Source organism: Fundulus heteroclitus, chromosome 10 (assembly GCF_011125445.2).
Source record: "Fundulus heteroclitus isolate FHET01 chromosome 10, MU-UCD_Fhet_4.1, whole genome shotgun sequence".
NCBI classification, from domain to species: Eukaryota; Metazoa; Chordata; class Actinopteri; order Cyprinodontiformes; family Fundulidae; genus Fundulus; species Fundulus heteroclitus.
In genome coordinates this window covers 19,042,392-19,064,561 of record NC_046370.1, presented here as the reverse complement: position 1 = coordinate 19,064,561, position 22,170 = coordinate 19,042,392, and the positions used below count along the sequence as shown (strand labels likewise).

General features: G+C 41.7%; 3 protein-coding genes across 3 annotated transcripts in view; 1 reads left to right on the top strand and 2 right to left on the bottom strand.

The window, feature by feature from the left end:
* Positions 1-16,665, top strand: part of acsf2 (acyl-CoA synthetase family member 2) — a 32,731-nt gene extending 16,066 nt beyond the window's left edge. The window contains exons 9-16 of the mRNA XM_012877019.3: positions 1,188-1,279; positions 1,388-1,464; positions 12,777-12,884; positions 13,277-13,428; positions 13,586-13,727; positions 14,227-14,337; positions 14,429-14,497; positions 16,033-16,665. Coding sequence (XP_012732473.2) covers positions 1,188-1,279; positions 1,388-1,464; positions 12,777-12,884; positions 13,277-13,428; positions 13,586-13,727; positions 14,227-14,337; positions 14,429-14,497; positions 16,033-16,080 — 799 coding nt within the window. The 3' untranslated portion in view covers positions 16,081-16,665. The remainder of the gene's footprint in view (positions 1-1,187; positions 1,280-1,387; positions 1,465-12,776; positions 12,885-13,276; positions 13,429-13,585; positions 13,728-14,226; positions 14,338-14,428; positions 14,498-16,032) is intronic.
* chad (chondroadherin) lies at positions 2,401-11,076 on the bottom strand. The gene is made up of 4 exons (XM_012877020.3): positions 10,064-11,076; positions 6,136-6,299; positions 3,326-3,483; positions 2,401-2,834 (listed from the first exon to the last, which is right to left on the bottom strand). The coding sequence occupies exons 1-3, from the start codon at positions 10,850-10,852 to the stop codon at positions 3,342-3,344; spliced, it is 1,095 nt and encodes a 364-aa protein (XP_012732474.2). The 5' UTR covers positions 10,853-11,076; the 3' UTR covers positions 2,401-2,834; positions 3,326-3,341.
* Positions 16,666-17,995: 1,330 nt separating the features above from the next.
* armc7 (armadillo repeat containing 7) lies at positions 17,996-21,986 on the bottom strand. The gene is made up of 3 exons (XM_012877021.3): positions 21,758-21,986; positions 20,198-20,341; positions 17,996-18,843 (listed from the first exon to the last, which is right to left on the bottom strand). The coding sequence occupies exons 1-3, from the start codon at positions 21,843-21,845 to the stop codon at positions 18,500-18,502; spliced, it is 576 nt and encodes a 191-aa protein (XP_012732475.2). The 5' UTR covers positions 21,846-21,986; the 3' UTR covers positions 17,996-18,499.
* Between the last annotated feature and the right edge of the window lie 184 nt (positions 21,987-22,170).

The window sequence follows — 22,170 nt, the reverse complement described above, 5'->3', positions numbered from 1 at the left end:
TTCAGCTTCTGAACAACTATGCCAATAAGTTACTGAAAAGACTGAAGTTACCGTGTTTGTGTTAGGCTTATTTTAACAGACTTGGGGAAAATTCCGTGAATATCATTGGAATTTCTGTCAAAAGTTATTAATTTAGCCCCATTAATTGAATAATGCTTTGTTTGTAAGTGTGAAAATTCAGGTGTATCAGCTGCAAATGGAAACTCACTCATGCACTTAACAGTTGAAATATTAATAACCTATAATAATAAAGATGAAAATAGGAAAGAAGCTGTATACAAATGAAATATTGAACATAAATGCTAAAGACTTTGTACAACTGTACAAGTAAATTGGATATGAACTGTACCACCTGTGCTTTTGTATATTTGTGCAAAAATACAATATTTACAAGAATATGGACAACTGCAAATAATAACTGAGGTGGGAACATCTTTTTGAGTTGCAGGACCTACAGGTGCTTCTCAGTAAATTAGAATTTTATTGAAAAGTTCATTTATTTGAGTAACTCAATTCACTGAGTAAAAACACATATAGATTTTTTACATCAAGTCTTTATTTCTGTTAATTAAAAACACATTTAAGTTTTGAATTATATATCAGACAAATAAAAAATTTATATAAAAATATAGACTCAATGAAAAGTATTTTTTAATATCTGGTTTACCTTTTCTTCAAAAGGTACTTTTTAATTTGACAAACATGCCTCATCGGAACGCATATTGTAATTTACGGACATGGAGCTGCATAATTATGCTCCTATGTGCATTTACGATGCAGCAGCCTGTCGCTGAAGGAGCTCTCCTGTCCTGCAGCAGAGTTATGCGTGGAGCTGGTATCCCAGACTGATATAGTTAACGTTCAATTTTAAAAAGAATTGTAAAAATCTTTAGGAGCATTTGTACAAATCTATAAAACTTTTTATTTTTTTTTATTAAGCAGAAGCCGAACTGTAATGATTTCAAGACTTTTCACTCTGTCCAAAACAGAAATATACATCATGTGAATAAATGAGGTTTATTTGGTACAGTGTTTATTAAAAAAAATGTCTTGTTTTACAACACTGCTCCCATAGTTTCACCACGGTTGAGCCAAGACATGTTGAGATTTGAATTCAGGTTAAAGTTGAGCCAGATACTGCATTAGTATTTCTTACTGAAAGGGTATTTTGTTGATTTATCTGCTAGGTGCACCTACATCTACGGGACTCCCACCATGTATGTTGACATGCTTAACCAGCCGGATTTTGCTAAATATGACTTGTCATCCGTAGAGGGGGGTAAGAAAAGCAGATGGATCTTATTTTATGTTGCATTTTTATTTGGTAAAATTAATTGATTTTTCTGTGAATTTGCACTGATTAGTCTTTCCTTATTTTGCACTGTAGGCCTCATGGCTGGCTCCCCGTGCCCCCCAGAGCTGGTGAAGAAAGTGGTGACTGTAATGGGGATCAAAGAAATAACAGTGGGTAGATTTTCACAAACAATCTGCTTAGAACATACGTAGTTGTAGGACTGCAAAAAAAAAAAAAAAAAATAAATAATAATAAAATGTATGACTGATTTTAAAAATGCAGTTCAGCCTCCAAACACAAGAGGGAGTCAAATCATAACCCTGAGCAGTAAGGACAAATAAAGCTGTTTACTTTTTAAAAATGTTTATTGGACGTGAACATTCAGTGTCACTTCCAAAAGAGAAATATATATACATGTTGAATATACAATAAATGAGCAAAAACTCCTTAGAAATATCTCATTAAGTAAAAACATTTTCAAAATCTCTTTAATCTGTCCTCTTTTTGCACACGGTGGGAAGAAAAATATACCCTGGACAGTTTGATGAGACATTTACAATGAAGGATTTCTGAATCAGATGTTTAAAAAAACATTCATACACTTTAAACTCAAACCTTCCCACATTTTTGTTATGTTACAACTAAAAACTGTAATGTATTTGTTTGAGATTTTAGATGACAAATCAACACAAAGGGGCTACAAAATGTGAAGTAAAAGGAACACAATGCAGGATTTTCACCATTTCTACCAATAACAATCTGAAATTCTAAACAAAGTCCACCGCAGCCTTCAAAAGTGTCCATCTGTACATTAAAGTGTCAGAAATGGTTCTGTTGTAGCAGTTTTCTAATTGGTATCTTTAGAATTTGCTATTGATGTAGTTTAAGAAAAGGGCCGCTGCTACAGAACCCACTAAGACCGGTTCTGTAAGAGGTCGTAGAACAAATAAATAACTAAATAACTACCTGCAAAGACATGTAGGGCTAGGTAGACAGACAGGCTGGGCAGGGAAAGCATTAACCAACTAAGTAAAAACTCTCTTTTCCTTACTCTTCACAGTTATGCGCCACTTTGTGTTGGCCTATCACATAAAATCCCAATAAAACACATTGTTTGTGGTTATAACATGACAAAATCTGAAAAAAGTTAAAAGGCAACGAATAACTTTTGCGTTGTGATATCCTGGGTGTCTTCTGATGAGCACTGAAGCCCCTCAGCAATAGGAGAGATGAACTAAATCTTCAGAGTTACCTCAATCGAACCAAGATCTTAAATGCATCAGGAAATAAAAAACAACAAACGAACAAAACATCGCCATCTTTTGTTGTAAAATGCTGCCTCTGTTCCGGTGGCCCCCTGCTTCACAGCCGCTTCCACTTTATTATTCAGTCTTTGATATAAGTGATAGAAAGAAACGCGTATGTGTTTGTATGTACCATAATGCATAAAGGTTCATCTTTACAACAGTCCTAAAGCAGGGTTGGTAAGCGTTGCGTTCGTTGTAGCTGATCACCTGGACAGACTCGTTTTCTGTGCCTCCTGCAGAGAGAGAGAGAGCCATGACAAAAAAGTAATAATAAATCAGCTGCCAAGTTAAACAGTTTTCCCTCCAAGCATGACCTGGACATGGTGTACCGGACTCTAACGTGGAAAGGTTCAGACATGAACATAAGGGAGTACGCATTTCTGCGGTCAGACAAAGAGAGGTGAAAAACACATATATGTAAAGCTAAATATAAGCCACTCAAAAACCGTGTTGAACCGGATCCTACTCATCCAGAGTTGGATGGGACAGCTGTCCCAAACGTCTAGTCACTCTATGGGGACGTGTTTGGGGTCTTTTGAAATAGAAAGACCCTTCTTGCTGCAAGGCAACACTGCTACCAGCTGCACCACTGTGCCGCCGGCCTCAGTAACCAACATGTTGACTAGAATTATCATTTTTATGTATTTGTTTTCGGATGCTTGCATAAAGAGTGCTTGCTTGCGTCAATTCCTTTCAGATGTCTGGCTTGTTAGGTGTTGAATACCTGAACGGCTGACGGTTCAATTACGTCGACCAGGCTTGCTTTTCTTCACCTTGCTCTTACAGCGCTTGATGGCAGTGTTCTCTCTGACTTGTTTGCCTTTCTGTTCAGGAGGCGATGCACAAAGCACGTCCGTTTGATTTTGGTGAGAATCTATCCACCTGAAAGCAGAGAGGAAAAGAAGAAGCTGAGAAAACGTCATTTGTTATTTAACAAGCCGAAAAAATAGCACAGGGTATTTTTGCAGTGTTTTTATCCCGTGCCAGCAGAAGTAGAAAGAGAAGTTTGAAGTGTGTTCAGTGGTCTGCCATGAAAGTTTGTCCACACAGGGATGAAGAGTAATCTAGGTAGAATATAGGCCATTGTTGGTTAACCAGGAAGATTTCAGACTCAAGCCATAGTAATATCTAGATGTGTAAACTGCTAAAGACAAGCTATAGATCCATCTTTGCATCCCTCCGATGTCTTCACTTATCCAAAATCAGGCCATGAGGCTAACAGGTCCAGGAGGGAAGCCCAGACATCATTCTTTGGGGTCCCGTGGCGTTTTCAAGCCAGGAAGGAGCTGTAACCCTTCTAGTGCCTTCCAGGTGTCCAGGTGCCATCCTGATCAGATTCCTGAACCACCTCAGGAGCAGCGGCTCTGCTCTAAGCTCCCTATAGATAACGCTGCTCCTAACCCCGTCTCTCGCCCTAAGCCAAGCGTCCACACACAGGAACTTCAGAGTATCGTGGATCTCATGCGTTGAGTCATGACTCATCTCATGAACATAGGTGAGGATTGTAACATTGACAGACCAGTGAATTGATAGCTGTAGGTTTTTGCTCAATCCCTGGATTCCTTCAGACAAAGCCCCAACCTGTCTGTTCATCTCCCACTTCATCCCATCATCAGTCGTATACAAGACAGCCATAGATGTCTTGTATACGAGCACTCCTTCCCGCCTGGAAGGAGTGTTCCTTCTTTTTCTGGTTGAGAATTATGGCCTCAGACTTAAAGAAGCTGAGTCTCATCTCTGTTGGTTAACTCTCAGGTGTGAGCCTGTCCGGCGCACACTGAAGCCCATGGCTTGAAGATGCCAATGGAACCACGACATCTGTTTAAAAAAAAGACAAGATCATGAGGTTCTGAAACCAGACAGCCTCCTCCTTATGACTTCATCCTGAGATTGTGTTCATGGACGTCACAAACACTTTACGAGATGAGGGGCAGCCCTGAAAGAGTCCAACCCTCACTGGGGGACAAGTCAAACTTGTTCCAGGTGTGGTTGTCCTCAACAGCACCTCAAACTCCCTCAGTAACCCCCACAAAATACCTGGGAGCACAAATTTGTTGGCATTTCTCCAGCCCCATAAGAAACGTGTGGAATGGATAACCAAACTCCAATGGCCCCTTCAGGAACCCCATTTACGTAAAGATGAGGTTCCCGTTTCCACGGCTTGGATGCCACACTGCCCCTCTTAATGCAAGGTCTGAGAATCAGTCGGATCCTTTTTTCCAACGCCTTAGAGGAAGATCCCACAGATAGGCTGAGAATCTCTCAACAGGTGAGACACCCTCTCTGATCCCATTTCCTAAAGACTGGGACTGCCGCCGTCGCCTGTGATGCTACAGGCGGCGTTCTAGTCCTCCACGTACCATTAAAAAGGGATGCAACCCCAACAGTCCCACGATCTCTTAAACTTTTAGCCTTTCAGGATGAATGTTGTCCACTCCTACTGATCTGCCTCTAATGTCTTCCATTGGTAATGAACTCGCCTTCCCCTGAGACCACAGGACACCCTAAAATTGCTACTTCTATTGGGAGACAATATATTCTGTCCCCAAACCTTTTTCTCTTTTTGAGTCTTCAAAACTCTTTTTAATTTTTATTTTAGCTTTTCGTCCTGCAGCCACAACAGCTGGTATCTTTCCTGCAAACCAACACTGGTCAATTATCTCAGGACTCCCTAGAACAAACCAAGCCCTGAAGACCTCCCCCCCTTCAGCACAATCAGCACCAGTGACCTTCAGGCCAAAGCTCCCAGAAACCACATCTGAACATGAACGTGGCCCGTTCAAATCCCACAGTCCCAACCTCACTCAGAAGACAAGAGAGGCTCTCTCCCAGGCGTGAGTTGAGAGATCTATTAGGATGCTCTTCCAGATGACCCCATTTGCCCCTCGTCACTAACTTGGTTTCCTAAGTCTGTCCAGCAGTCTTCCCGACAATCAGATCTAGCTCGCCAGATGGGGATCAGTGGTCAGTCTGCTCCTCTCATCACATGATAGTCCAAGACATATTCAAAGGCTATTGATCCCTAAAACTGCCCTTGCACTTCTGTTTTAAGGACGTTAACTAGTTCCCGTGATTTATGAAGGTAAAGGTGGTGTTACCCCTTAAATTAAACAACTGCTACAGAAGCCTGAATCTAACCAAGTGTTACCTCTGCCAATGTTATAGATGCCTAAAGAAAACGTCTTGAGAAAGTTTAAGGTTCTGGTAACTCTTGCTTGCCCCACCCTCTGAGCTCATTGTGAGGACTTCTTCTTCTGTGATCGTTCATGCTGTACGTCATAAGCACACCTGGCAGGATGCAATAGGTTTAAAGGGAAATGCATTAAAGGGAAAAGGCAGCCGTAACACATAGGCTCCCTTATGGTGTCGGTACACAAAACGATCGGGAATGAGTATGTTTTGCCAATGCCACGTTACTTACCAGTCATGCATGTGTTCACTGGCCTTATTCATCTTGGATTGTCAAAGCAATTCTAAGTCATTAAGTGACTTTGTCAGGCTTTGGAAACAGCTGTTGAGGTTTTTGTCTCTTACTTGCGTAGTGGGAGTAGCTGGCAGGAGCAGTGCCAGGGGTTGTTGAAGAGAGTCATGTTGGTGATGGTGCCTAACGGCATAGCGCCTGGAAGGGACTTCAGCTTGTTGTTATGCAGGTGAAGAACCCGCACAGCTGTTACGCCATTAAATGCACCACCAGAGAACTAGGGGGGAAAAAAGGGAGAATCAATCATTACTTATTTTTTCACAGCTCAGAGTTTCAGGCCTGGTTGTCTTGTTTCAGGGCTAAAGGACACGGGTACTTGCTGAGCTTCTTTCTTTCTGGAATGAAAGCCTCCTCTCATCCTTTCTCCTCCACCGTTGTATCTGCAAACACTGACTGGCCTCCTTCTTTTGCCTTCAGTTTCATCGGCATCTGTGGAGGTGCTAAAACCTTCAGCAAGGTGCTAGCTGAACTGACCTATGTCAAGGTGGTCCCCTCGAGGAGGGAGACGAGGTTTCTCTTTTCCCTTTTTAAAGGGCTGTTTCGTCTCAGACTGAAAGGGATGAGGCCATTCGGAAATTTCCACTGGTGTTTTGAAGAGATGGAGGATTTCCATCACGGCAGAGCTGTTTTGCTCCTTCTGCCGTCTGTATTTTTGGGCCACTCCTCGGCCGGCGTGGCTCCCAAAGAGCCTGTTGTCCATTCAGCAGGCTAAAAATACTCCTCTTCATGCACCGTGGAGCTCCCTGCCTCTATTTACCTGTCTTCCAACCCCTCCTGACCTGTTTACAGGACCCCTCCAGCCAGGGTGCAAAATACACGCTGCTGAAAATATTGCTTGTGTAATAATTAGACCCCAGATATGCTTGGCCGACATCCTGCAAACAAAAACACTCTAAAAATACCCACATTTGGCTGAAAAACGTGTCCGAGTCTGTCCGGCCGAGTGTGCTCGCCAACTCCCGCTGCTTCCACCTGGTTTCGCACCATCCCAGCGTGAGAAGCTTATTTTACAGATGTCCTCCCTTTGAGTGCCTCATTTCAGTGGCACATTTACACTCAAATATTGTCTTAACCTCAAGTATCAGACGAACGTGCTCTCAGGGGTGTCTGAATAAGGGTTCATACTGTACACTGGCAAGCTGATGTGGATGAACAGGGAGATGTCTGCAGAAAGCTGTGAAAACGTCAGTCTCATGGTCCTGGCAACTTCTATAAAAAGTATTTATCAGTTGTTTTTTTCTGGATTATATACTCCAAAACCATGTTTTTTCTTGCTCAGTATATGCATAAAAACTAAGACCTGGCACAATTTTCAGTAGATAAGTATCAACCAACAGCATATATTTATAATTCTTCTTTTTGAGTTGAATGAAAATCAGATCAATGTTAGGGGCACATGCTTTCGTGTATAAACAAAGATGATATTGTGATTAATTTCTGTTTGATTCAGAATTACCATCAGAGAGCTTGCTGCACTTTTCCTTTTTTATATGTAATGGTCTTAAAAAAGATACAGAATCTTTAAAGTAGGAAGTTAGTTTTGGCTGGCCATAATTAGTGCACTTTTTATTTATTTGTTTCTTTCTGTAATGCAGTTCTGGCATAAACAAATGTAACATACGGGCCAAAAGTCTTATTTTTTTGGGCTTTTGTATTTAGGTTATTGGGGTGTGTTTCTTCCAGATTTGCTTATCTAGAGATGGAAATGTTTCCCTATTTTCTTTATGAAATGGTCAGATTGCATGGAGAGCCTCTGTTTGCGTCAACTTTAATGTCTTGCCACAGATTATAAAAGTCTGGGCTTGGACTAGGCCACATGCGTTGTTCTAAACCAATCCATAGTAGCTCTGGCTTGATTTTCAGGTTTAGACCCCAGTCTCCAGTCTTTGCAGCCTCTGACGGGTTTTCTTCCAGGACTGCCTTGTGTTTAGCTCCATCCAGCGCTGAAGAACAGCCTCCACACCACCTGATGCTGCTGCTGATGGTGTAAATGTGGGGAATCAGAATGCAGCGATATGTGCGATGTTAGCAGCCCAACCCCCACCCCCCATTATCACATATAACCGTATTTCATGTTTGCCAAAGGTTCAGTTCTGGTCCAATCCAACCAGAGCACCTTCTTTCAAACATTTGCATGTGTTCCTTACACGACATGTGACAAATTTTAAAACAAGGTTAAGAACAACTAATAGTTGTCCTGTTCACAAATTATCCCACCTGAGCCGTGGATCTCTGCAGCTCCTCCAGATTTATCTGTGCCTCATTTCTCTGATTGTCATTTTCCTTTCCCAACATGTCAGTTTATCTAGACGACCATTTTTTTGTGCGTTTGCAGTTTGCCCTATTCTGTAAATTTTTCATCGCCTTTAGATGCTTGAAGCTTGGGATATTGTTTTATGCCCTGCCAGACCTGCCTGCTGTGCTCCTTGGTCTTCATGTTCAATAACGTGCTCCAACATACCTCTGAGGCCATACATTTAGATTTGCTGTTGTAACGTGACAAAAGGTAAAAAAGTTAAATGGTGAATACCTCAAGTGAAACGTTTTAACATTGATTAAAAACGGCAAACATCAATGTGACCGACGGTGCCTGTGGTTAGACAAGGTTTTACATTAAAGAAACATTTGCGCCAAGCAACATGGATTAGAAAAGGTTTTTGTGTGGGAAAGTTGGAATTTAAGTAAGCTAGAGGTTATTGGTGCTTTTTGGCCTTTATGACTCGTTGAACGCTCCGAGAAACAGAAGTAAGGCATTCAGTCATAAAGACACCATACTGTTGAGCACGGTGGTGGCAGCACCATAAGACGGGCTTTATTGCTGCTAATCTAATTAACTGGGATGCAGTTAAATGGGGCTCAGAAAACAGTGATAGTGCCGGTCTAAATAAAAGATAATCGGCATTTTTGTGTTTCATTGTTTAACTCTTAATCTTATCGAAACAATGTTGTTAAATTCTTTTAACTTGACTTGTCCCCTAAGCCTGGTGTTCCCAAACTTTGAGTCTGCGATCCCCAAAATAACAGTACCAGAGACTGGTGACCCCCTTCAGAGAATATATAGAAATTCGCAATCTTTTTAGCACCTCAGCATCAAATTATTTATAGTTCTTCTAATATTACAATTTTAATTTTGTAATTAAAAAAATGTCCTAGGGCTATTTTATCGACTGTAATAAATGATTGGCCATGGAGAAGTACAGTTTCAGGAAAAAAAAAAGAGAGAAATATTGCGATTAATTTCAAATATTTGCAAGAAACAGCTTGGATGCTCCCTGATGTGAAATAGAAAAAGTGGATAATTGTCAATGATCAAAGGCATAAATATGCTATATTAAAACTAGGATATGCTCTAGCATTGCAAAGTTACAAATGGATCTTCACACGACCCCCAAGGGGTGCCCTAAGCGCTGTGTACCCACTTTAACAACCAATGATTTAAGGTCATTTTATTTATTTCCAAACATGAATGTCTCCCAGTAGGATGTTACTCAGAGTCGTTTTGGTTTGATCAGGGTTCAAAATCTGTGAGAGAACTGGGCCAGCTGGGGATGAGAACTAAGATCACTAGAAAAAGGGGGTGTAATACAAAGTTTTCAGAACACTTGACCCACTAGAGTAAAACACTGATGTGCAGGGGGTAGGTAAGCACACGGGTCGGGAATGGTTTGCTTAGAGGTGAAAAATTAAAGTAGGGGTCCGAATTGATCCAGAACCGACGTTAAACCCATTGCAATAGGGGTGAACTTGACTGTGAAGACAGGTAGAAGCACTGATATTAGGATATTATGGCATTGTGGCTTTATATAATTAGTAATTAGTAACCTGCCTAATTCTGTTCCAGTTTAAAACTAACTGCATTTAAAGTGTTTAACTTAAACCAAAACCAGTTCAAAATTACTTTAGATGCATTTCTTTTTTACCACCGTCAGTTTTCAGCACTGTTTGATCGGTGCTCTTATTCACCAAGCAAACTGCGCTTACCTTCTCCAAGCCCATGTTGTCCAAGTGTAGTTTCTCCATGTAGCGGCCGAAGCTCTGGAAGGCGTTGTCTGGGATCGCCCTCATGGGGTTCGTCCCCAGCATGAGCTCCTCCACCACCCGCAGTTTGCTCATCGCTGCGCTAGGATAGCTGGACAGCTTGTTCCTGTCCAGGTGAAGTATAGCAAGGTTCTCCACGTCGTCCAGAGATCCCGGATGCAGTGTCGTCAGTTCATTCCCGCTCATGTGCAGCCACCGCAGGTCCTTGGTGCCTGCGAAGGTCCCTGGCCGCAGCTCCCGCAGCCTGTTGTCATTGAGCTGCAGAACAAAGAGGTTGATCATGGGGGAGAAGATGCCCTTAGACAGCTCGCTGATCTGGTTGCCATCCAGGTAGAGGTAGGTTAGCTCGGTGAGGTCCTCGAAAGCCCCAGACTTGATGCTGCTGATCTTGTTGTTGGACAGGTAGAGGTAGACGAGCTTCTTCAGTCCCTTGAAGGCCTGGGACTCGATCTCTCGCAGCTGGCAGTGCTGCATGTGCAGGGAAACGAGCCCTTTGCTTTCGCCGAAGGCCCCCGAGGGTATGCCGCCCAGGTTGTTCCTCTGCAGGTTCAGCAGACGGGTGGCCTCCGAAACCTGGGGGATCTTCTTCAGCCCCGCGCTGTCGCAGATGACGTGCTGCAGGTCTCCGTGGCAGTGGCACAGGTTCGGACACTGGCTCAGGACTCCCCGCGCTGCGGGCCCCAGGACTAGGATGCAGGTCCCCAACAGGAGCGTGCAGGTCACAGAGCGCATCCTGGTGGCCTCCAGCGCAGGGAAGTTATCACAGGAAGGAAACGCTCTGGTTCGAGCAGTTAGAACACGCTTCACCGGAGGGAAGTTTCTGCTGTGAGATCTGCAGAGAGGAGGAGGGAAAAGGTGAGACGTTCCGTTTGAGAGGAGGATTGCCGATGAGCCGAGCACACAGCGCTATTTATAACGTTCACTCGAGGAGGGGAAAAAAAAAACGTCTGCGCATGGAAGTCAAGTGTCTGTGAGAATTTAACCCTCAAAGCGCAACGCAACAACTCTTTCTGTCTGCGGCCGGTTTGCAGGGACTCCCAGCAGGAGCCACACGTCCCAACAAATCATAACCACCAGTGTTTGTATATATTTTTTTCTCTACAGTAGAGGAGGTTCCAGGTGAACGTTTGACAACGTGGCACGGGGTCGGTTCGGTTCTGTGCACGCTCCCAGACATCGCTATTGTTTTTCAGTCTGCGGTGGCTGGAGCAGGAGCCACTCCTGTGCAGCTGTTTTATAACCTGTAATAGTCTCCAGATGGCTGGCATGAAGCGAGATGCAAGTCATCGGCAAAAAAAGCGCACTTCCATCGTCACGTGCGTGAAAATGTTGAATGCTACCTTGCATTCCTGCGTGCATTGTTCCTTTTGAAAGCCAGGAGCGGTGTTATGTAATGGAGATTTCCAGTTAAACCTCAATGCAAGGGATGGAGCCGTTTATGTAATTTGGAGTCTGCCTCCGGCATGATGTGACTGGCTCGGGTCAGAGGATGGTTTGGCTTAGATCTCATGTACTTTATGGCCCCACCCATGAAAAATGGAACCTAGTGTTTACCTAACAAATCTAACGTTTTATTGGGAATCTTCAGGGGTTTGGTAGGTAAAGGTTCTCACCACAGGTTCATCTGAGAGAGCCTGACATTTAACCCTGCACAGTTTAAAACTTTCCTGCCGCTGATGGTGGATTCTGTTGTGCAGGTTTGTTTTTCTTTCGATAATCAGGCTACCCTGAATTTAGAAGAAAACTGTCCTACCGGAGAAAGAGAAAGTTGGAAACCAACACGCTCTTTTACCGACTATGAAATAGGGCTGGATGGAACATAGTGAATTAAAGGAGTTTAATTCACTCAGCTGCAAACCACTGCATAATGAAAGCCACGTAGATATAAACAAAATGGCATCACATGCAAAAAAAGGTGAAAAACCAATTATGTCATTATATCAGTCTCAAATTCCTGTCAGGAAAACCAGTCTGTATGCAGCAGATCTGGCCTCTACAGTGCAGATGAATCAAGGAGTAACCTTTTACCACAGCGTGCGTACACAAATGATGCCAAACCACTTCCTCTTTATGAACAACAGGATTTATTCAAATGATTAAAATTGCCTGTGTAGAACTTGACAACATGATTGTCACTTGACTACCACACTATTTCTAGGAAAATGGGGAATGTCTTAAATGTGTGCATCTCTCTTCAGGATGGCCATCTCTCTTCAGGATGGCAAACTGTAACTGATGAATCAGTTACAGTTAAGTTGTATTTATTTTCCCCACCAAATAGTCCAATTAAAACCAATTTGCAAGTACATTTAATTACTCCCAAAGAAAATGAGTCCGTTAAATTAAAGACGGCTCATTTCAAAACAAATGCCGTCTATTGCGAATCTCACTAGATGCAGGTGGTTATTCCCAAATGACCATGTTCAAACCAATTCAGTTGTTTCCACCTGAATCCTGTTTCTATAATCGAAGTTTAGCGCCGAACAAACTCATTGGCAGTCCAGTTCAGTCTAAATAAAAGCCAGAACTGCAGACAATCAGAACAGCGAAGCGTTTAATGGAGTTCTGATTACTTTCTTTAAATGTGAACTCCCCCCTCGCCGTGCACTGGCTCACCCCTCCTGCTGCCTTCTTCTGGTGTTTTTGTCACTACCAGATAGGATACGGCACCACGGAGAACAGCCCCGTGACGTTCCTCGGAAATCCCCTGGACAACATGGAGAGGAAGTGCGAGACCATTGGCTACATCATCGACCACGTGGAGGTACAGCAACGTGCATCCCAAATAGAAAAAACACATGCACGTTTATTTCTCGTGCATCGTGAGAATCTTTCTCTAGCTCAGGGGTCACCAACATGGGGCCCACGGGCACCAGGTAGCCCCCCCAAGGACCATATGTGGTGCCCACAACCCTGCAGTGAGCTGCATTTAAATGCTATTTTATTCAGTTGCTCGTCCTTTTTATCATCCTTGTATTTACATAGATTTAAAAATGACAAAAGCATTAAAAACTTGCTTATATTACATAAGGTTAAGGTGAGCTTTCCCTTCGTATGACACAATACCGATGAAGTGGCTCTGTTGGTGATCCAGAGTCTAGATTGTAAAGGTATCCCCCTTTTTAAAACAAAGATTGCAACATCCTCTTCCCTCAGGCTAAAATAGTAAACCCTACAACTGGCCATATCATGCCTCTGGGGATGAAGGGGGAGATAATGGTGAGAGGATACTGCGTGATGCTGGAGTACTGGCTCGAGCAGGCTAAAACAGAGGAGTGCATTTCTAAAGACGGCTGGTATAAAACCGGGTGAGCCCTAAAAAATATCTCACTGCATGACAGCCACCCCAGACATGCATGCCATCACTGTTTAAACAATAAACCATGTGCAGTCTTTTTTTGTTGTTGTTGTTTTTATTGGCGTATTAATGCATTTGCTGGTTTCCTTGCCGTCCTCCACCTGCAGAGACATCGGCAGCTTGGACGCTTACGGCTACTGCAAGATCGACGGCAGGATTAAAGACATGATCATCCGAGGAGGGGAGAACATTTACCCGGCAGAGATTGAGCAGTTCCTCCACACACATCCCAAAGTGAAGGAGGCACAGGTGGGCGGCGGTGGGCGGCGCCACCTGTGGCCACAAACGGCCACTACAGGACAGAGTCTAGATGACATGAACCCATTTAGAATATTAAGACAACATTGAGATAGTGTTCAATATTTTTGACAGGCTTTAGTTTATAAGTAAAAAAAAAAACCATTAAAATCAAGTTTCTGATTGTTGAGGAAAGCAAAGCCATTTAAAAATAAACATATATCTTGATAACAACCAGACAGATTTTCTTTTAGGTTGTTGTTAGAAAGGTCTGCTTTATTCCTTGATAAATCAGAATTTTAGATTCAGGGATTTAATGGATGCACATAAATCTTTTCATGACTGAATCTTATTCTACAAAAATGAAATTATCCAGCTAAAACAGCCCCTTTAAGAAGTCTAGTTTAATTTCATGTTTTTTTTTCTTCTTCTTGCATGCAGAACAGTTTATTTTCTATGTCTATCCCCCACACACACTAATGTGTTATTGCTTGTTTCTCCTGCCTGTCAGGTGGTTGGAGTCAACGATCCCCGCATGGGGGAGGAAGTCTGTGCCTGCATCAAACTGGTGGACGGCCAGGAGTGCACAGCAGAGGAGATCAAAGCTTACTGCAAAGGACAGGTGGCTTTATTTCGTTGTGATATCTGTGCTCCTCTTTCTGTCTGAGCTATCTGCTGTGCTCAACGTTCCCCCGTGTTTTTACTTCTTTTAGATCGCTCACTTCAAGATCCCTCGCTACATCCTCTTTTTGACCGGCTTCCCGCTCACCGTTACCGGAAAGGTGATTTATCCCCACCCCCACCCCAAAAGGTTTTGGGATGCAACACATTTGTCTTTTAATATGTCAAAATTGGCTCCACAGTTATTGGCTCCACAGATTTCTCAAAAATGCTTCTTGGATGAACACGCTGTACACATCCAATAATTTGTGTTTAACTAAATAACTTGTAGTGCATCTATTTTGCTGTAATATTGGTTCTGTTTTCATTCCTTTTTTGTACACCTTTTTCATCGAAACTTTTTTCTTCCACTGAACTTTCTATTACTATGTTTGGATACATCACTCTGACCAGCCAGTTTCTTTGTTTTATTAGTATTTGTTTTAGCAATGACTTTTTATGGTGGACCCTTTTTGTGGGAAAGTGCCCCATAACATATACTGGTGAAGATTCTCGGTCATCCAGGTCATGGTCATTCCAAAAAAGTAAAAAAAACAAAACAACTGGACTTTTTTCTGAAGTTTGAAGACGTTTCGCTTCCTATCCAGAAAGGTTTCTCAATTCAAAATGTCTGGAGTAGTGTGGAGTTCCAAGCTTTATGGTAATGCCTAACAAAGGCCTTGTAATGGCTCAGATAACATGCAAATTAAACCGAAACTGGTCCACCCCATAGTAATGGGGAGTCGTTAGGGTCGTTATTGGCCTGGCTTACAGGGGCAATGTATGGATCACCATAACATATAAATTATAAATTTGTTTTTTTAATTGGTCTGTAATGTAATCTAATCTTCTTAAGTACTGACTTTTGGGTTTTTGTTGGCTGTGAGCCATAAGTTATGCTGGTGGAGTGGGCGAGAGATGGACAGGAGGATTGAGGCTTGTGTTGTGATAAAGAAAGAGCTGAGACCAAAAGCAAAGCTCTTGATTTAACGACCCAGAAGATATTATGACCAAAAGACAGAGATTTCAGATACAAAATTTCAAAATGACTAATCCTTTGTAGGGTGACTGGGCTTAGGGTTAAAGATGAGGTCAGGAGCTCAGTTATCTGCTGAGCCGCTGCTTCTCCTTATAGAAAGGTAGTCAGTTGAAGTGGTTTGGTCATCTGATCAGGATGCCCTCTTGGCTTCTCTCTTTGGAGGTTTTATGGACAGGTACCACTGAGTGGAGACCCTGGAGAAGACCCAGAACTCTGCAGGGACTATATATAGTATTTATCCTGTCTGGCCTGGGATCCTCGAATGAGCTGGAGGATGTTGTTGAGGAGAGGGATGTCTGGGGGTACCCTCCTGGACCTGTTGCCCACAGATGGATGCGAGCCATAACAATCCAAATTACTAGGAATCAAAACTGGAAATACATCGCTCTGTGTGTACTGAAATTATATCATTGCTAGCTTTTGAATCCAGAATTTTGAATTTTCGGAAAAACAACAAAACTTTTTGATCATATTTTACTTCCCTAAGGCGCAGCAATTGGACAAAATTGAGTGATTTCACATTTCGTTACAATACCTGTCAAACACTTGAGCTCATTCTGCTCCGTTGTGTTTGCAGTTTCATGGTTTAAAAGGTGGTTTCCTCGTTTCTTTACACAGATCCAGAAGAACAAACTACGCGAGGAGGCTGAGAGGCAGCTCGGCTGAAGGAGGGGAAATGACAGTCCTCCCTCACGAATGGATAAAATTCAATTACTGTTTTCAGTATATAAACTGTATATGACTTGTATACCAGAAACTACAATTTGGATTAACCCAACCGGCCATCACCAGCAGATAAAATGTCTGGAGAAGTAACTCCAACAGACAGCCTAAGCCTTCGGTGGACGAGTGATGGGCAGGTATGAGGCCGCAAATCTTTACGCTGTGATTAGAGGGTCAAGAATGAAATAACACCGTCCTGCTGCTTTAAGCTCGTACAAGAGAGACACATTGATCCGTTTTGGAAGATGTTACAACAGGGACCCATTTTGCTGCTTAACGATTTACAGATTCGGATCTGGGTTGATCACATCAGAGGAATCAGGATGCAACATATAAGCTGGTGATTTTAGTATTTACGGGTGATTTGTGTTTTTAAACATGCAGCAGTTTGATTTTGCTCTGAGCATGCCTCATGTAGGCGTAGAACCTGTTCACTTGTCCTCCTCAGTTTTTATACAGCAAAAAGCTACAAATCTATTGTTTTTTTTTTTTAAATGGAAATTTAAAATAAACTATATTAAAGCCAGACCTGGTTGTTCCTCTTTTACGGGAAGAACGAATCCCGGCGGCAGGTGCGTGCCTCTCCGGGCCTTGAAATGCCATTTGATGTGATTAAAAGTGTAAAAAAATGAGTCGACATGGCAGACACGCTGAAAGCTGTGAAGAATTTCCTGCCTGGACGACATGTGCGGTCCACCTGACGCTGGGCTGCAGGATCGGGTGTCGGCTCCTGTCTAGACCTGAAGGATTGGGCCCCGAAATAGCTCCTAAAACAAACGTTGGCTTCTGGCTCTTAGCGAAGGAACCTCGAGGTTTGTTTTTGTTATTTTTCGTTTGACATATTTTAGGTTTTATTAAGCGTTTCGGGACATTGCATTCTTCCAGAAACGGCCAAGTGGGAAGGAAGGCTGGCTGAAACATGCAGCAGTGCTTTCTTTGGATTTTGAAATCTCCTGGAGAATGTCTCCCTGGAAGCTAATCAGTTTATTTAAATGTTGCAGCAACACTCAAGAACGGATTTATGGGTGAGCCGGCCTTTTTCATGTAACCCCAGGTGGATAAAACCACTCACCATATTTTAACCTCTCATCACTGATTGAGAAAATCCAAACTGGGTGTGAAAAACTAAGGACATTTAAAAACATTTACGAGGAAAAGTAGCAGTGAGGTGCACCTAATTAAATACGTTCCATTACTTGATCACCAGTGTGACCGACCACCTCTACAACAGCAGTAGTTGTCAGTTTGTGGATCTGGAGCATCTCAGTAAATTAGAACATCATTGAATATCATCTGTTGCTTGAGCGCCATTTTCTATCACATTTTTTCCTTCCACTCAACTTTTCATTGTATTCGTTGATACAGCACTTTGTGAGCAGCGTGCTTCTTTGGCCTTTTGGGACACATCCGACTTGTGAATGACGTCAGGGACTGTCTGCTGGACAACTGTCAGCAGTCCTCGGCATGATTGTGTAATCCAAACACGACCATAATTTCCAGCGGCTCAAATCCGCTGGTCTTCAGAGGTGGTGGGAACAAGTTTATCCCACGTTGCATTTATTCACTAACACGAATACCCAACAAACTGGGAAATACTCTGCTTGTAGTTTCATTCTGAAGATGCACCAATCGCACTTTTTCTGGTCATAACCAATTTCCAGTGACCCTTTTAAAACGGCAAAATAACACAGAAGAGAAAAAAAATGGCTGCAGGTTTTAGTTATGAATCCAACAGAAAATTAAAGAATTACAAGATCATTCAATTTGATCCATCACCTATGCTGTATCCTGGTTTTATTAAAGTGCACATTCTGATCATTGGTTTGGTTAATAAACCAGAAATGGTGGGAATCTGTATTTTTATTGACTAAGGCAACAACAACAACAACAATCTAGATTTTCACTCTTTGATCTGCTGACCACTCAGAGACTGATCTGATTCCAATCCCTGACCAATTGATTTATGACTCCAGTCTTTACAATAAAAAAGACCATTATTTCTCCTGTCAATTTAGTTATTTCCTTAGAAAAAGAACAATCTGGAAAACTTCATGCGTAACAACACTCTTAGTACACATACATTTAGAAGTTTGTGGTAACTGTTTTTTGTGCTGTTCCTGCTCCACCCCGCACACAAACACCAGCTCTCCTCTTGTGGTTTTTTCCACTTTGGTGTGAAAGACCCAAACACAACCCTGACCTCACCTTCCTCCTCCCGAAGCTTAGGGAGAGTCACACATTTTCCCACAGCATTACCTCAGGACTGCATTACTGGGGCTAAAAAAAAAAAAACTCCTGCTTGCAGTGTCTAGTAGAAGAGCTTCTGGCACTTCTTTTGGGCACTGAGAGTCAAACGGTGTCTTCATTCTTTGGGGAGCGGGATCCCAATTGCAGTCTGGTGTCCCTGCATCTGCTGCTGGGCCTGCCTCACTTGCTCCTCGCTGCAGCAGTCCTGCAGGAACACGGCTGCCAGGTTGCGCAGACGGGGGCTCTGTGCGAGGGAGAAGCGGAGCATGCACTGCAGGATTCCCGGTTCTGATAGCTGGGAACGGGTCGTGGGCGTGGCGAGGTTCATGAGAGTGGTGATGGCCGACAGGACGGTCTCTTCCCGCCTGTTGGACAGGCAGCTTGTGACCAGGCTGATGCCGTCGCTCTGGAGGATAATGTCTCTACATTCAGGATCCATGCTGAGGTTGCACAGCCCCCCTAGAACACAGAAGAGGCACTGGGAGGATTTACACAATAAAATAAATTCTGGTATATTAATAAAAAAAATAAGCACTAGTGGGATAATTTTATTTTGGGTTTAAAGTTATTTAATAAACAGGCATGTGTTTGTGAACTTAAGTGACTACTAACCTCCCCCACAGATCACTGCTTGAGACAAAATTATTTCTTCTTGACTTTCAATAATTTTGTCTGTATGCCGACAATTTACAACAAATATCTCAAAGCAGTTCATGAGAAAAACGTTCCAATGCATTTACAGTACTACAGAAATGTGCAAGATTCATACCAATACAACAATGTCACACAGATATTTTAAATTCAATGAGTCGCAGTCCAATCTTATATTAAATGTAATGACGTCCAACTTCGGTCGTTATGGCAAACAATAAAAAGTGATCTAATTTACTAAGCCGAACCAATTGCACCAATTTCTTTACTTTGCAGAAATCCCTCTTCTGAGCAAATCCTCATCTGTCGTGTTTCTCAGATAACAGGAATCAATTACAGGAAAAAACACCAGGCACTGGCCCAGGAACACACTGGATTTTATACAAGATTCACATATGCAACACATCCGTAGTTTTGAAACTGGTACTTTTTTTTGCTGATGATACGAATACTTTCTGTTCTGAACATGATTTGCTGCATTTCTTGGATGAGAGGACTTCTGAAGTAAATAAAGTCGAGGTCTGGAATGATTAAAACAAACTGATACATTTTGAATTACATTGAAATAATTTTATTTAAAAAAAATGACTAAATACACATGGAAAGCTTCAAATAAAATCGGGTAGATCTCTAGAAGGGTCCATGAAAACTGATTTTACTGGATAAAACTAATACCAAGCAGGTATTAGATAATTTATTTTCTTAAATTTCTCTGCTGCTCACTTAAGCATCTGTGCAGATGTCGTGTGTAATCATTACAAAAATACAATATATCCACTTTTTAGTCTTCAGGTGGGCTGTTAAGTTAATAATACAATACATGTAATAGTTATTGTGCCAATTCACTATTTCTAAAGCTTCAAAAACTGAACTTTGTCAATTTAGGGAATTTCCAAACAACACAAATTTTGTTATGAGCAAAAATACTAAATTGCCAGGAAACATTACAAAGGAAATTATAGTTTAAGGTAGTTTGCCACCTAAAAAACTTTTAAACACGCACTGTTAGAAAACGGGTTTGGTGTTTGTGTGTAATGGTGTGAAGCAATGTCCAAATATAAACCATTTTAAATAAAAAGGTATAAATATATGGTTACCATGAAATACAAGAAAGCCGAAGTCAAAATGCACATTTTATTCTTTCTTGAACTTTAACACTCACCCATCCCAAACTCCACAAAGTTCTCGTTGTCCTCGGTCAGCATGTCCAAGAAGAGGTCTGGCACCTGCAGCTCCTGCAGATACTCCATGTTCTTTGGGTCATATGCAAAGTTGGCAAGGTTTGCCAGAACTTGCTCTTTTGCCTCTGTTGAAGAAAACATTAAGAAAAAAATTAATTACTGAATGAAATTGTTAAAAGAAATATAGAGTACTGGCTAAACCTCGCAGCACTGATATGCTGCGCTGTTCTGATTTACTCCAGAAGAGGGCGCTCTTTCATGAAAAAAGTGGACCTGGTTGACAAGTGAATCACAAAATAGTTTTTCTGCGATTATAACACAGCTGTACCACATATTGACAAATACTTATTGTGACATCCCCCTGAAACATCTGATTCTGTCTAAAATATGGTTCACAAGGCAAAGTGGAGAATCGTCTACCCCTGAAATGTTTGTGATGTTTGTTTGTGTATGTTATGGCGATTGTACTGAAACAACAATTTCCCTCTGGGATTATTAAAGTATTTCTGATTCTGATTCTATAAAAAGGTCAGAAATTATTTACAAATATATATATATATATATATATATATATATATATATATATATATATATATATATATATATATATATATATATATATATATATATATATATATATATATATATATTAATTGTCAAATGAAGTTTTTGATTTTATATGAGACATAACTATAAAATGAAATTCTAGCCCAGGGTGATTCCATTTAAGAAGTCTACCTGGGTATGGCTTTGCAGATCTAAAGCCTGCAATTTCTGTCCATTCTGGAGGCAGTTTGGACGGAGAGCATCGGTAACATCAATTTTCAGGCCTAAATTCATTGATTCTCAGTTGAATTTAGGTCTGGTATATGACAGGGCTATCATGACGTTTGGCCATTTAATCGAAGCCTGGCAGCCTCTAAAAGGTGTTCTTTCAGGGTCGAAGAATGCATTCAGCTCATAACCTGTGGCCAGTTTTGCATTGCCTGCTGAAGAAAAGCATGCTCACAGCATGACACTGCCATGTCCATGTTTCACTATGGGGATTGACAATCCCCATAGTGAAACATGGACATGGCATGTAATTAGGGTGATGTGCAGTGTTAGATATCATCCACAGTGTTTTACATTTAGAAAATGATGGGGTTATCTAACTAGTTTAATTAAAATGTTTGCAGTGCCCCCTACTTGGCCTTCATTGGGCTTTCTTTTAACAAGTACAGGTTCTCTTTGCCACTTAAAACCAGATATTTGGAGTGCGTGACAAACACTCGTCGGGCTTCTGACAAATTCTCCAACCTGAGTCGCTGGGCTCTGCAGCTTCTCCACAGTTCACCACATAATCCCAATGAAATACACTGAAGTCTGTGATTGTAAACGTGACAAAATGCGAAAAGGAAGGTTTATTCTTTTGCAAAGCACTTTAGATTGTGCCTTTTAACTGTTTACCATATAAATAGCACATAGTGGCATTGAACGGAGGAGGGTTAACAATAAACACAGTTTTTGAGCGATATTGGATCAATTAAAGCTGTTGTCACCTTCACTGTCGGTGTCCTGAAACTCAGTGACCAGAGATTGTAAATATGCAAACCGCTCCGGCGCTTCCGCGGACTCGCTCTTCCTCATCTTTCAGCTTCCGGCTCTGTTTATCCCGCTCTATTTTATGTAAGTCAGCTGCCGATTAATGTGTTTACAAGCAGAGACATGACACAATAAATAGAATATGTTTTTTAGTCGTCCGTCTCTGAAATGTGTCCGACAAACCGAACGAGTAGAAGAACAGTTCCGGAGGTTTTCCAAGTTTTTTTTCTTTCTTTTTTTTTTTTTTTCTTTTTTTTTCTTTTTTTTTTTTTTTTTTTTGCAATCTTTTTTTTTTGTAATCTTTTTTTGCAAAACAGTTCCCAGGGGTATCTGCTTTTGGTTCCCATGAAGAAATGTGTCCAGATAGAAT